The sequence below is a fragment of the Aethalodelphis obliquidens genome, unplaced genomic scaffold (assembly GCF_003676395.1).
Source record: "Aethalodelphis obliquidens isolate GAN/ISIS:26980383/991018 unplaced genomic scaffold, ASM367639v1 scaffold38, whole genome shotgun sequence".
Classification (NCBI taxonomy): domain Eukaryota; kingdom Metazoa; phylum Chordata; class Mammalia; order Artiodactyla; family Delphinidae; genus Aethalodelphis; species Aethalodelphis obliquidens.
In genome coordinates, this window is record NW_020837982.1 from 3,040,894 (window position 1) to 3,055,076 (window position 14,183).

Below are 14,183 nucleotides of genomic sequence, written 5' to 3' on the forward strand. Positions count from 1 at the left end.
ACCCATGGCACTCATTCTTTCATCCCCTCAACAAGAGTGTGTCCAGTGCCTCCTATAGGCCAGCTTATAAATTAAAGTGTAGGTCTTGGCCACAGTTCTAAAGGAGCAAGCCTAAAGGAATACACAGACGAATAACTCATTCTCCAAGTTGATCCGTGAATAGAAAGTCACCATGCAGTGAGGTAGAAGGAAGGGCATTTGAGGAGGGGATGGAATGGACAAACCCTAAGAACTGCGAAGGATGGTCCCTCTGCACCGTCTCTAATAGATGGCTCTGTGGGCTAGGCTTGACCACCTCTGATGGCAGAGAGCTCATTACCTCCGAAGGCTGTGCCATTATAGGTTGTTCAGCATCGGTAGCCTTGGGAGAGGAGGCCCAGTGCCGTGGTTGAGATCGAGAGCTCGGTTCCCATCCCACTGCTTACTTAGCTGTGTGACCTCGGCAGTGTACACAGCCTCTCTGAATCTCAGCAACCTCACCATGCTGGGCGGATTTAGGAAGACAGGGTACAACTCGCAACGTAGAAGGATTACAGGGTGAAAGTTCATTTTGCCTTGAGTCAAAATCTGCCCTCCTGTACTTTCCAGTCATTGATAAATATGAGGTGGGAGGTGTCTTCTTCCCCACAACAGAGTCTCTGTGGACGGGGGTCCTTTCTTCCTGCCCCTACCCCTTCACTATGTCCCCATTTCCTGTAAGGTCAAACCTCAAGCCCTTGGCAAGACATCCAAGGCCCCTCCGGAGCTGGCCCCAGGTGGGCTGACCCTCCAGCTTCATCTCTTGCCTCTCCCTGGTTTGTCCTGACCTCTCAAGTCACGTGGGACGCGGAGTCATTGCCCGAAAGTGCTGTGTGCTCCCTGCCTTTGCGTGCACTGTTCTCTCTGCCTGGTACACCTTCTCCACTTCTTCCCCAGCTGGCCCAGCCCTGTTGCCACCTCCGCTGGGAAGCCCCCTGACCCCCAAGCTATTTAGGGTCCTCCTTCCCTGTACCCTCTCAGTCCCCATGCGTCTCTGCGTCAGCACACAGCACGCCGTGTTAAGTGTCCGTCACTCTTACTGGACTCCTCAGGCATCACGGATGTGTCTTTTTTTTATGCCTTGACGCCCGGCATATACTCGAATGAATGGACAGGCCGTGTCATTGAGTTGGAAGCCCTGGAGCCTCAAGGCCTCAGGCAGAGAGTCACCACGAGGACAGCCAAAAGTCACTCAGAGGCTCCTCTCCAAAGGAAGTGGCTGTTCATCTCTTTCTAGCTGGATCTCTTTTCTAGTAAATTCCCAGGGCAATTTGCTGTCGGAAGGTCAGAGCAGCCTCTTTTCCCGATGATTGAGTTTTCTTGGAGGGGAGTTATCCCTTCGCACAGTCCAGCTTCCCTTCCCTAACTCTTAGGTCAGTCACCACTTCCCTCTCTGAGGTCTCCCACTTTGGGGGTGGGTTTCCTCGCCCGCTCCCCACAGACCTGCCAGCAGGAGGCCTGCGCATTCCCTCTCTGGTCCTCATTTTCCTCTCCGTAAATTGGGGACAGTGATATCTACGCTGGTGCCCCCGCAGCCAGCCAGATAGTGTGGAATTTAGTGTGTGTGCGCCAGTGGCCTTAAACAGGTGAAGGCTGGCAGTTGGAGCCTCCGCTAAGGAACTGTGCTCCTGGGTCCTGGCCACCTCACCTGTGAATCCCTCCAGCCCCAAGCATCTGTGACTCGACTTCTTGGCCCGCAGGCGGAGACCACAAAGAGGACTCGGGCTGGAGTCCGTCGGATGCCCGACGGGAAAGTGGCTCTGGGCCTCCCGTGGACAGCCTCTCGCCAGCCAGCCTGCCCTGGCCCCCAGGAAGCTCCCAGCTGGGCAGAGTGGGCAGCGGTGCCCAGGGCCCACGCTCCGTCTCCGTGTCCGCTCTGCCCACCTCGGACTCCCCAAGCCCCGGCCCCGGCGAGGGCCTCGCGGACCCCTGTATCTCCCTGCACACCAGCGGCCGGCTGACGCCCCGCGCGCTGCCCAGCTTCATCACCCCGCCGACCACGCCCCAGCTCCGCCGGCACACCAAGCTGAAGCCGCCCAGAACGCCGCCCCCGCCCAGCCGCAAGGTCTTCCAGCTGCTGCCCAGCTTCCCCACGCTCACCCGGAGCAAGTCCCATGAGTCTCAGCTGGGGAACCGCATCGACGAGGTCTCCCCGATGAGGTAAGTGTTCCTGCCAGGCAGGTGCTGAGTTTGCCGTCTGCTGAAAGTTCTGTCTGCGGTTTTCTCATTGTAAAGGTAACACAGGCTTGATTGAAAACGGACCAAATCAGCCAACATAGAAGCTGCAACGTGAAAAGTGAAAGATGCTCCCATCTCTCAGTCCGTTCCCCAGACTACCTTATCAGTTTGGGCCGAATCCTACTAGATTTCTTTCTGAACACACACACACACACACACACACACACACACACACACACACACACACAATGATACCATGTGTCAGCCAGGTTAGATTGGGTTATGCTGCAATAACAAATACCCCCAGATCTTTGGGTCTTAAAATAACAAAGATTTGTTTCTTGGTCATGCTACCTGTCTGTCACGGTCAGCCTCATTTCAGATTCCAGGCTGGAACATTGTCTAGAACATCCCACTGTGGCAGAGGAAAAAAGAACTTTAGATGTTACAACCGAGTGATTAAATGCTTTTTCCTGAAAGTGCCACTCACCATTTCCGGCCCTACCCAAACAATGGAACCAAGGAATGTCATCCTCCCATGTGTGCAGAAGGGGGAATTAGAATATCATGCTGAAACCACTAATGATTATCAATTACTATGTACTCTGTTCTATACCCTATTTTTTCAGCTTACCTTTATTTCTGAGAACTTCATGTCAGTACCTCTTGAAACACCTTACTCTCTTATTTATTTATAAAAAAATTTTAATCTGTTTATTTTATAGGTAGTAACAGTCACATAGTCCAGTATCCAAAAGCTTTGTAGCTTGCGTAGAGCTTTGTAGAGTATAAAGTCACTCCCTACCATTTTTCCTTTTCCTTTCAGGAGCCAACCAGGTTATCAGTTTTGTATATATCTATAATTATTCAAACTACCTCATCTTTTTTTTTTTTTTTTTTTTTTTTTTGCAGTACACGGGCCTCTCACTGTTGTGGCCTCTCCCGTTGCGGAGCACAGGCTCCGGACGCGCAGGTTCAGCGTCCATGGCTCACGGGCCTAGCTGCTCCATGGCATGTGGGATCTTCCCGGACTGGGGCACGAACCCGTGTCCCCTGCATTGGCAGGCGGACTCTCAACCACTGCGCCACCAGGGAAGCCCTACCTCATCTTTTTAATGTTTTTTGTTTTTTTTTACCTCTTTCCAGTGTATAGTTTAACTAATTCCTCCCCTCTTGATGGACATTTAGGTCCTTTTGCTATTACAAAAATCGCCCTTGTCAATATACCCTTGTGGACAGGGCAGAAGGGAAGGAGGGAGTTTTCTTCGAGTGCCTCTTACCTTCTTGTACTTCTGAGGGTTGGAGACCTGGCCCCTCTCCTGACATGGTCTTTTTTGGTCTTACGTGGGCTTGTTCCCCCATCCCAGTGCAGGCTATCTTGGGTCCCTTATGGGATGGACCCTGGACATCTCTGATGGTTTTGAGTGTGTGTCACCCAAGGAGAGAAATCTACCTGTGACCTACCTGCCACTCTCGATCAGGCTGTCCTGCTGGGGCCTGGATCCTCCCTCCTCCCCCCACCCCCCGAAAGGGCTGAGCCTTCCTCCCCCTCTGGATCTTCTCTCAGGAAGCACAGTGATAATGACCATGTGGACACGTGGACACGGGTCCATCAGAGGGCATCTCAATGCGCAAACCCCAGTGCATCTCTTTCCTCATTTTTTTCCCTTAAAAGAGTGTTAGGAGGGCTCTGGTCTCACCCCCAGCTCTGGGTGGAGAACAGAGCCTCGGGCAGATGACGCTACTTCCTCAGATCCCACCGTTGGTGAGCTGGGCCTTGGACCCTGAGATTCTGAGTCAGGTCCCCACAAAGCCACCAAAACTGGCACTGACGTGGGTGCTCAGGCCACCCTGCTGCCCTCAGTGAGCCCTGAGGGTGGACCGAGTGGCCTGGGTTCCTAGCTCTCTTCGTCCCTAGGACAGCGGCTCCCCCGGGAGGCATCGCTCAGGGCACGTCCTGGCCTGGCCCTGCTTGGGGGCTGCCTCTCTGCTCTTACAACTGTCCTCCTCACCTCCTGCCCCAGCCACTTCCTCCCTGGCTGCCTGAGCCCCCCTCCTGCCTGGGCCGAGCACCCCTCCTTCCAGGGCTCTGGGCAGGGCTCCCACACCTACAGGCACATGACCTTGGGAGACTGTGAGCCTGTTTCCTCAGCTGTGAAATGGAGTGAACTCTAATTACCATGCAGGTGGCTGGCGAGGCTTAGAAAAGCCAATGTATTAAAGTGCAGGGTATAGCTCCATTGTCCACTGGTGGGGGACCGGGGAAGCTACCTCTGGCCCTTCTCATTGAGGAAACGTTCCCCGGTCACTCAGCCAGCCTGGCCCCATGCCCCAGGCGCTCAAAGTCCTCGTCCGAGTACCCTGCCTGCTCCCACCCAAGGGCTGATGTTCTGGGAAACACCAGGCCAGTGCGGTGACATAATCCTACTTTCTGTCTTTTTTGTCTCCTGCAGGTTCGGTAAGAGTGATTCATTTTCATCCCCTCTGCCACCCAGGAGTCCTGTTTGTGTCACTGTCCCCATCAAGGGTGGATTTCTTCGACCCTCTCTTAGTCTGCTGGCCTTTCCATGGTCCAGAAGCAGAGATGCTGGGCAGGAAAATAGCTCTAGGACAGGGAACCTTCAGGTGACGAGGTGGCCCAGCCCAGCCAGCAGCCGCTCTGAGAAGCTGAGACCTTGAGAGCGTCACAGTCCGCGGACAGCCCTATGGGGGGGTCCCACTTGCACCTTGCTGCCCCCCCCCAGGTGACCTCTGGCAGGGAGTGTTTACCAGCTGGGCTGCCATGGTGACGCCTCGCTCCCGGGAGAGAGGCACTGTCTGTCTGGTGTAGGTGGACGGTAGCCATACGCAGAGCCTAGCTGACGTCTCGGGACCCTTCTGCTCAGGAGAGGAACTTCCCTGGAGGCAGGAACGTGGTCGGCTCTGAATGAGGCCCTGAGAGATCGGAGGGTGCGAGTATCCCCTTAGGAGGGGATGAGGCTGCCTAGGCAACCTCTGAGTCCCTTGTCTACCTCTGGGTTGAGAGCTGGTTCTTGCACGTGGCTGTGCTGTGGGGCATTCCTCTCCAGGGTCAAAGTAGAGGGAAGTGACCTCTGGGGTCTGCTTTTGATGGTCTCAGTGGAAATGCAGAGACGTCTGGCTTTTGCCTGAGCAAAACAGCTTATTTTTGTACTGTCCTGAGCTGGCTAAGCAGAGTGATGAGGCTGTCAGCAGGGTCTTAGACATGCGGAGGGGCAGTGACTTTGCCAGAATGGATCTGACTGCAGGACCACCGGGGTGAGAGAGGAGGGAGGGGGCACGTCCCTGTCCCCAGGGCACAGGGCCCTTCACAGAGGCTTGGAGGAGAATCCAGCACTTGCATCCCTAGGACAGCCTGGCCCTGCCATCTTCCCAGCTGCTATAGTAATTCAGGGACCATAGCAGTGAGGCTGCTTCCCCAGTTTTCCAGGAAGGCAGGATGAGGCCTTCAGGACCAGTATTTCATCTCCATCAGGGACAGCCTCATCTCACCTCCCTCCTACCTATCCCAGGCCTGTGGCAGACATTACAAATCAATCGTAGGTTGCATTCAGAGATAGATGGTTAAAATCTCATTTTCCCATAGTCTGTTTCTCCTAGACTGGCAACCTAACCCCTTTTTGACCCATGTACTTTGATGGCTTTGGCTACTGACTGGGGTAGGGTGGCCCCCACCCCCAGGACGGAGTTGGGAAGAGGCAGCCCCATGGCAGACGTGCTGGCGAGATTGTGGGTTCAACTATCAGGGGGTGGCAGAGAACTTTTCGTTCCGATCAGGCTCCCCCCTTGGTGTAGGAGGAAAAGTCAGTACCTCCATCACTCCCTTCTCCTGTGGCTGGGTGTGTGGTACTTGGCCTTGAGTGAACCGTCACTTATTGAGCGCCAGCTGTGTGCCAGGCCAGCATGGGGTGGAAGGCTGACTCAGAGGGTATGAGATGGCCACAGATCACTGGAGCACTGTGTTCCTGACCTTTCTGGGTCACAGATCTATTTGATAATTGGATAAAAGTGTAGACTCTCTTTCTAGGGGAAAGCACACATCATTCCGCTTACCAGTCCAGAGGGTTCCCAGAGCCCCTGAGGGTTCCCATCCATGGGCTCAGTTAAGAACCCCTGCTTTAGGAGGAGATAGGCAGTGTTGAGTATGGGCAGAAGGGAGAGGGGGGAGGGGGGTGCCCTGGTGGAGGAGGGGAGGTGGGGTTAGACATGTGGGCTGCTGGTGGATGGACAGATTGCTTTCAGCTGCTCCCCTACTGCTTGCCCTGTTATACCACGAACACCAGGGATGCCTGTTCTTATGAGGAAGCCAGGATTGGAGAGAGAGACCAGGGTGCCCTCTAGGAAGGCAGGCAAAGCTCGTGGCCTGAGACTTCCCCAAAGGCTCAGACTGAGTGCCCGGCTGGGGCTGGACTACGTGGGAGCAGGTAAAGCTTCACCTCGTCTTCCCTCTACCTGCCGGGCTCTGGCATTGGTGGCTCTCAGAGCAGAATCCTCAAGGTGCTTGTGACTGGAAAGCTAGGTATGCCACAAGGCCGACCGGCCTCAAGCCCTCCGCCAAGGGTCAGGCAGCTTCTCGCTTCCCAAGACGCGGCCAGGATTGGTGGCCTGTGGGTGCATCCGCAAGGAAGTGCAAGAGACGCGGGGGAGCGGAGCTGCTGTCCTCACCTTGGCTTTGCCTCCCGCCAATACTAGAAACCTCACGGGGACCATTTCTGAACTGTCTGCGGAGGCTAAGTGGTACCATTTGTTTGCGGGGGGGCCCAAGTGTGAGGGTGACCACACTGGCCCCCTCTGGTCTCGCCTGGCCGTCTCTGTCTTGATTAGATGCAGGTTCAGGGAACTGTCCCTCTGCCATATGGCGGTCCCTCCGTACCGCCCTAGCCTGTGATGTCTGAGACAGAAGGTCACAGGCACACGCCGTCCCCAGCAGGGCCCCCTTGGCCTGCCTGACCTGGCCCTTTTCCCCGCAGATCTCCTGCACGGATCCCCACAGATGGTACGAAGGGACATCGGGCTCTCGGTGACACACAGGTAGGCCCAGCTGGGCTGGGGCGGGGAGGGAGCACAGAGCTGGGCTGGGGCCCATATAAGCTGAGCCTCCACCAGGGGGTCGCTCTTCAGTGCGTGGGGAGGGGCTGTCCTGACTCCCGTCTCTCAGGGCTCTTTGCCTCCGGTCTGTCTGTCCATGCCTCTGTGGACACGACCCGGCACCCACCTGGAGCCCCTGCCTGTCACCAGCAGCCTTTGGGACTTGCTGGGCCCTTTCCTGCCCCTCCTTGGGTCTCTTCCTCAGTCTGCTGGGGAAAAACAGGTGCCAGGAGAAACAGGGTCAAAGGCCCAGGGAGGGGCCGAGAGCGTCCTCTGGGTCCAGCACGGCATCAGTTACGTGGACATAACTGGCCACACGTCAGAGCCCCGTGGAACGTGCTGAAACTCCAGACCCCATCCCTAAGGTTCTCGGGTTGCCAGTCTGGATTCCAGCAACTTCCGGTGACTCTGGCACTCACGCAGCTGGCGTGACTGATGTGGGCCCATAACGTGGACAGCCCAGAGGCCTCTGCCTCAGCGCTCGTGAGGCTGGCGTGTGCTGCCAACAGCAGCTCCGGGCGGCGTCTCGTTCCGCCCCGCGCCGATGGCCAGCAGGATGGTCCCTTGGGATGTGTGGTGCTCTGGCCGCCCCATTAAAGGATGCTGTGAACACAGCAGGGCCCACTCATTTCCCCCCGGAGCGTGAGCTGCACTCCAGCCTGTGCGGGAGGCCAGCCTCGGATCCTCACCCAGCGGTGCAGACTCGGCTCGCGGGGCTTGAGTCATTTGCCCGAGGTCACGTGGCCACCGAGACGCTGCTTGAGCCCCGTGGCTGGTGCCCAGGCACCTCTGTTGAGAGCCTTGGCAGGGCCGGGATGCCTGTACCCCGGAGCCTCGGGGAGGAGAGTCTCCGGCACCAGGGGAGGCTGTCTGAGTGAAGGTCTGAGAGCCTCCCTCTGTCCCACCCGGTGTCCAGTGCGATCTTCCCAGCCGTGAGAGGGCAGGACCTCTCCTGTTCCCTCTCTGGTGGGGACCCCCCCCATCGCCCATCGGCAGGAATCCCTCCCAGCCTCAGTTTCCCCCTCTGCGGTTGGGACTTGCTCTCAGTCCCGTCGTGAGGATAAAATGGAGTGAAGTGCATGTGGGGCTCACGCGTCCAGCCCTGGGGAGTGCTGGGTATTTAACCTCTGCCTCTAGCCGGAGAGAGGCCGACTTACCCAAGGGACACCAGGGTCAGTTCTGTTTCAGTTTTGCCCCGGCTGCCCCTGGTCGCACAGAGGATTTGCCAGCTGGACCCCGAGTGCTTCCCAGGCTGCCACTCCTTCCACCCGGGCAGCAGTACCCCTCTTGTCTGGCATGGCCAGGCTGCCCTGCCTGCCTGGGTTCCGGGCGTGGGTGTGGGACATCACGCTCATACCCTCTTGGTTTTTCTAAATTCATGATCCGGGCCTCTCTCGACAAGAAGCTCTGAAGGTTTTTGGTCCCATCGTGAGGGGAGAAAACTGTCCCATGACGCTCACCCCGCCCCTTCCACCTCCCTGGCACCTGCCCCTTCTCCGGCCGAGCCCCGACTCTCATTTCCACCTGCTTTCAGGACTTCCTGGTGGAGATCATTTCACATACCACTGAGCTGCTCCCCTTCCCCCCATGTTGACATGAGAGGAGATTAAAGACCAGAGAGAAGGAGAGTGTGGTTCCCAGGTGGCCAGATCCGGGCTCCTTCAAAAGCGTTCCAAGGGGGTGGGCGTCTTTGTCCTTTTGCCCCACAAGCTCCCATCTTGACTGAGTAGAAGCAGTGACGTTCAGGCCCACAGTCCAGGCTCTGCACATTCATACAGCACGCGAGCGATCCCCCCCAGATCCCTGTGAGGGGAGAGTGCTGGCCTCATCTGCAAAGGCTTTGACCCATCCCACAGCCAGTAGTTGGCAGGATTCAAAGCCAGTGTGGTCGGGCCCCAATGCCCACGCCTTTCCCCTTATTTTCTGGCCCAGGGGTCTCTTATAGAGCCGTGCTCTGGTTCAGAGACCTGGGGTCCCGGGTCACACAGGGACTGTGTGACCTCGGGAAAGTCACCTAACCTCTCTGAGCTGGTTTCCTTGCTTGTGGACTAAGAATCGCAGACCTGCCTAACTCCCAGGGGTGGTCACTCCCAGGAGTAAGCTAATGTTCATGGATGCATCACAAACTGTTCCCCAAACACTGTTGCTGTTTGTTCTGTTGTTACTATGATAGACAACGCTTTAAAACATCTAGTCCTCCAAAAATGTGAGTTCTTTCTGCCCTCAGGCCTCCCCACCCTATGAATGGACCTTGGACCTTTTCTCTGGAGGATACCACCCACTCTCTCCCCATCCTCCTTTCCAATATATCTTTTGTGGTTTTTTTAAAACTTTATTTAGTTTGGATTGAAATACATTTATAATTCAAACCTCAAGAGGTCTGAAAGGGTATATATATGACAAAAGTGCCGCTGCTGCTGTCACCAGGCCCCAGTTCCCCCTATAGGCAGATCTTGGCTCTTTCTTGTGTGTCCTTCTGGAGATATTTTTATATAAGCAAAGACATATGTATATTCTTCCGCCTCCTTTTTTGTTTTCACACAAATATTGCATATATTATACACACTGTTCTATCCTTTGCTTTTTTTCTTGTTAAAATCGAGGCATAATTTATATAGAGCTAAGTACACAAATAAATTCTTACATATGTATACACCCACGTATGCCACCCAGAGGAAGATTCAGAGCCTCCACATCCCAGAACGTTTTCTCTGGCTCTTCTCAGTCCGTAGTGCTACCACCCAGAGGTACTTTTCACTTCTGTCGTCGTAGGTTAGTTTTTCCTGTACTTGAACTTCACGTAAGTGGAGTTGTGTTGCATTGTACCTTACTTTTTTCACTGACAGCATAATTTAATGATCATTGCCTATTTGTGCAAAAAGAGCTTCCTTATTTTACTTTACGGCTGTGTGGTATTCGGTTGTGTGCACGGATCATACTTTATGCAGTCAGTCACCTGTACGCTTAAACGACACAGCTTGTTTCTCGTCTTTTCTGCCACAAACATGCTACAGTGAGTAACCTTTTCAGTACGTCGTTTGACACCCGTGGGAGCATCTGTTGGATGAATTCCTGGCACTGGAATCGCTCTGTGTGCGCACTTAGGATTTTGATTGCTTTTGCCAAATTGCCTGCCAGAGAGCTGGCGTCGGTGACCACACCAGCTTTGGGACTTTGGCAACGAAGACTTTGTGACTAAGAAATCTGAATGCCTGGGGGAAGCAGTGGCCCCTGGGTGTCCCTGCCCTGCCTGCGAGAGGGTGCCCGGGGCTCTGGGATGGAACCAAGTCTCCTGGTCTCTCTGCGGCTTTGTGGACCCTTCTCCATCCTGGCCCCTCTGAGCATTTCTGTGTGTTCACCCCCTGCAGGTTCTCCACCAAGTCCTGGCTGTCGCAGGTCTGCCACGTGTGCCAGAAGAGCATGATGTTCGGAGTGAAGTGCAAGCATTGCAGGTGATGGGCGGGGCGGGGCAGGGGTGGCAGAGGGGAGCAGACTCCGTACTTTTAGTTTAGTAATAGTCTTGCTACCTGATTCTTGGCCTTAGGTCAAGTCGGAGTTCAAAGGAACTCCTTTGAGAGTTCCTAAACCTATTCATAATCTCAGCACACCAGGGAGTGATCAGCCCTCTCTAGGAAGATTAAGGGAGCATCAGACACAGCACTCTTAGAAGAAGGGAATATTTGAGGTGGGCTCTGAAGGATGAATAGAAGTTTACCAGGTAGACTAAGGAGGAAAGAGAATTCCAGGCCAAGAGAGCATCTTGTACAAAGGCAGAGAGGAATGGCAGGACTGTTCTGGAAACTGTAAGGAGTTCTGAAGTTTAGCCTTACGTGTTAGCACACAAGGAATGGGGAAATGGGGACAGGGAATGGTAGAAACAGAGAAGTGGCTCATGGTACTTTCAGAAGAGAGTGAGGAGAGAATGTAGATTCTATACAAATTCAACATTTTTTCCTACTGTTGTGGTCTCTGGTAGGAAAGAAAGGCAAGGATAGTGAACAGGGTGAGCAGAGTGTGAACAGGGTGAGCAGAGCAGAGTCTGTCCCCTGCTGTCTGGCTGCCCTCACCTTATAGAGGATGGACCTGGAGTCTGCTCCCAGTCTACTTCGCCCCTGTGTTGCTGTGTGACCTGGGGCAAGGTGCTTGCCCTTTCTGGGCCTCATTTTTGTCAGGTATACATCTGGGAAGATGAGTCCAGGTCTCTCTATCCATCAGGATTGCTCCAAGAATCTGAGCTAGTGTGTATAGTTAAAGCATTTGGGCTCCTGCCAGACTGTAGGTGATGGGTCTCATGTGTGTCAATTGGATAAATTGTGGTTAGGAGAGTCATCAGGAAAACGCAAAGGAGATGCCAGACCTTTCTCACCAGTCTAGGTCTTTTGTGGCTCCTGGCCATTTGGCTTTAAATTGGGGACCTCCAGCACCCTTTCAAGTAATACCTTTCATGCAGAGAGCACAGGATAACCTCTGAGCCCCAGGCTCTCCTGCAATTGCAGTGAAGTTGGTAGAGCCCCAGCCATCGGCCCATTTGATCAACGAGAACCCCAAGAGGGGGTTCAGCCGGCAGAACCAAACCAAGAATCCAGCTCTTTCCACTTCTGCCACTCTGGTCCTCAGACCACGTGGCCTGTGTAGGAATGTAGCAGGAGGGGCTGCCCCTTGCTTCCCTGGGACCCTTTGGTAATGGAAACATTTTCCTTCTAATTCATCTCTTTTAAGTTCAGACTTGTCTCAAGCTTTCTGAACACGGGTGGAGGGTCTCCTTTTGTTTAGAAAAGAGAAATCGCTGTGTGACCCACAGCAAGTTAAAATGGGTGTAATCAAACGTGCTTTGACGTGAAGATTGGGCAGGTGATAGCAGGAACACGGTCGTACGCAACAGATAGTAGCTGCTAGTCCTATTAACATCAGATGTTCTACACGCTTAAGCTCATGTTTGTTGAGACATTTGTGGGAGCTGAGGCAGTCATGGTTGAGTGTTGCACAAAACTTCCAGGCAGTGCTTCCGAGCCCCTGCGTGTGTCCCGGGGTCCCGTGTGGCTTTCGTGCACTGACCCTGCCTTCGTTACCAGGTTGAAGTGTCACAACAAGTGTACAAAAGAAGCCCCCGCCTGTAGAATATCCTTCCTTCCGCGTGAGTGTCCTGCGCTTCCCCCTTCTGGATTTGGGGTGCATCTTTCTTGAACCTGTTTCCTGCTGATGGTTACCACGCACCTCTTTTTAAACAGTACCCAGGCTTCGGAGGACAGAATCTGTCCCCTCGGACATCAACAATCCGGTGGACAGAGCAGCTGAACCCCATTTCGGAACCCTCCCCAAAGCACTGACCAAAAAGGTATAATGTGAGGCGAACCCTCACCCAGGGTTCCTTTCTGTGAAGCACCCCCAATGGGGAGGTCCAGCAGGGGAGCAGGATACTGCAACCCGGGGTGTGTGGCCAGAGGGAGGCCTTTAGGGATCCCATATTTAGCCATTTCGTAGATTTTCACATTTGTGTCCAAATCTTAGTTATGTGCCCATACCCGCCCTCCCCTATTTTGAGCCACCATTTCCTGAGTACTTACACTGAGTCGGGAACTTTTTCCATTGATACCTCATTTGATCCCCACAGTAGTTCTAAAAGTCGCGTGCTGATATCACCTCCATTATTTTTCTTTCTTCGGCCGCGCCACACGGCTTACGGGATCTTAGTTCCCCCACCGGGGATCGAACCTGCGCCCTCGACGGTGAAAGCGCAGAGCCCTAACCACCGGACCGCCAGGGAATTTGATATCACCTCCATTTTACAGATGAGGAAATTGAGCACGGGGTCCCCCGTGAATGAGAGGCAGGCCCAGGGTGCACGGGTGCTGTGGGGGGCAGGCCTGTGGGGTTGTGCTCCCGTCGGGCCCCTGACGCCTGCCTTGGCGGTTGGCACACAACAGGCAGCGAGGAAACGTTTGTATTGAATGCTGAGCGAATACAACCCCGTGAGGCAGCAGCTGATGCCCCTGCTGTGTAGACAGTGCACCGTGCGGCTCAGAAGGGTGGGTTGATTCATCCAAGGTCACACAGCTGCTGAGTCGGGGCTGGGATTCAACCTGCCTCGAGCTAGCCCCCTGCCCTGGCTGGCCTGGCCTGACTGGGATGGAGGGTCTGGCCTTGACATGTGAGTGGACAGAGTGAGGGCCAGTGGTTGCAGCCCCCTCCCCCCTTTAGCTTGGCAGTAGGCAGTGTGGGTGGTCGCTGGACAGTGAAGCCCACTGCATGGCTTTGGTGGATTCCAGAGTCTACCGTGCATCCCCGAGCCTTGAGGGCCTGCAGAGGAGAAGCCGGTTGAGCGTAGCATTTAACCCAACTTGGCCCCAACTTTTTTGACCAGGAATCCCTCCCCAACCCCCTGAGGAATCGGTGTGTGGTCTGGGAAACACTGATCAGGCCCAGGGTCCCCCCTTGATGTAGACTCAGTCCCCCCAGTAGCCCTCCCTCAGGTGGCCCTCTGGCCTTGCTAGGGCCCACGCCACTGAATGTCCTAGCCGGCAGGTCCCCCTGCTGAGTAGAGGGAGCACTTATTAGGCACCCACTGTTACCACCCACCAAACAGAGGCTTGTCAGAGGCTGAATTTAACTCGTTAGAAGAGCAGAGCCAGGCCCTGGGTGTATGACGAGCAGGTGTGGTCCTTGCTCTCGGGGGACACACACAGCGTGGTGGAGAGAGAGTCTTCAGAAAACCGCCCAAGACGCCTGCAGCTGACAAACCGTAGTTCAAGTACCCTGATGGAGGGTGCTGGGAGCCATGGGGGGATAAAGGGGAGAAGTACGCCCCGGCCAGGACTGGGGAAGGACTTCGGGGAGGAAAGGACGCTTGAGCTGAAATAAGAAAGATGAGAGGAGCCCTCCAG

General features: G+C 54.8%; 1 protein-coding gene across 7 annotated transcripts in view; it reads left to right on the top strand.

Annotated features, from left to right (window-relative positions):
• Positions 1–14,183, top strand: part of KSR1 (kinase suppressor of ras 1) — a 150,773-nt gene that overhangs the window by 111,960 nt on the left and 24,630 nt on the right. For all 7 annotated transcript variants that reach the window (XM_027130361.1, XM_027130360.1, XM_027130359.1 and 4 more), the window contains 6 exons: positions 1,719–2,178; positions 4,650–4,654; positions 7,185–7,245; positions 10,671–10,754; positions 12,375–12,436; positions 12,531–12,637. In XM_027130361.1, the coding sequence (XP_026986162.1) occupies positions 1,719–2,178; positions 4,650–4,654; positions 7,185–7,245; positions 10,671–10,754; positions 12,375–12,436; positions 12,531–12,637 (779 nt within the window). The remainder of the gene's footprint in view (positions 1–1,718; positions 2,179–4,649; positions 4,655–7,184; positions 7,246–10,670; positions 10,755–12,374; positions 12,437–12,530; positions 12,638–14,183) is intronic.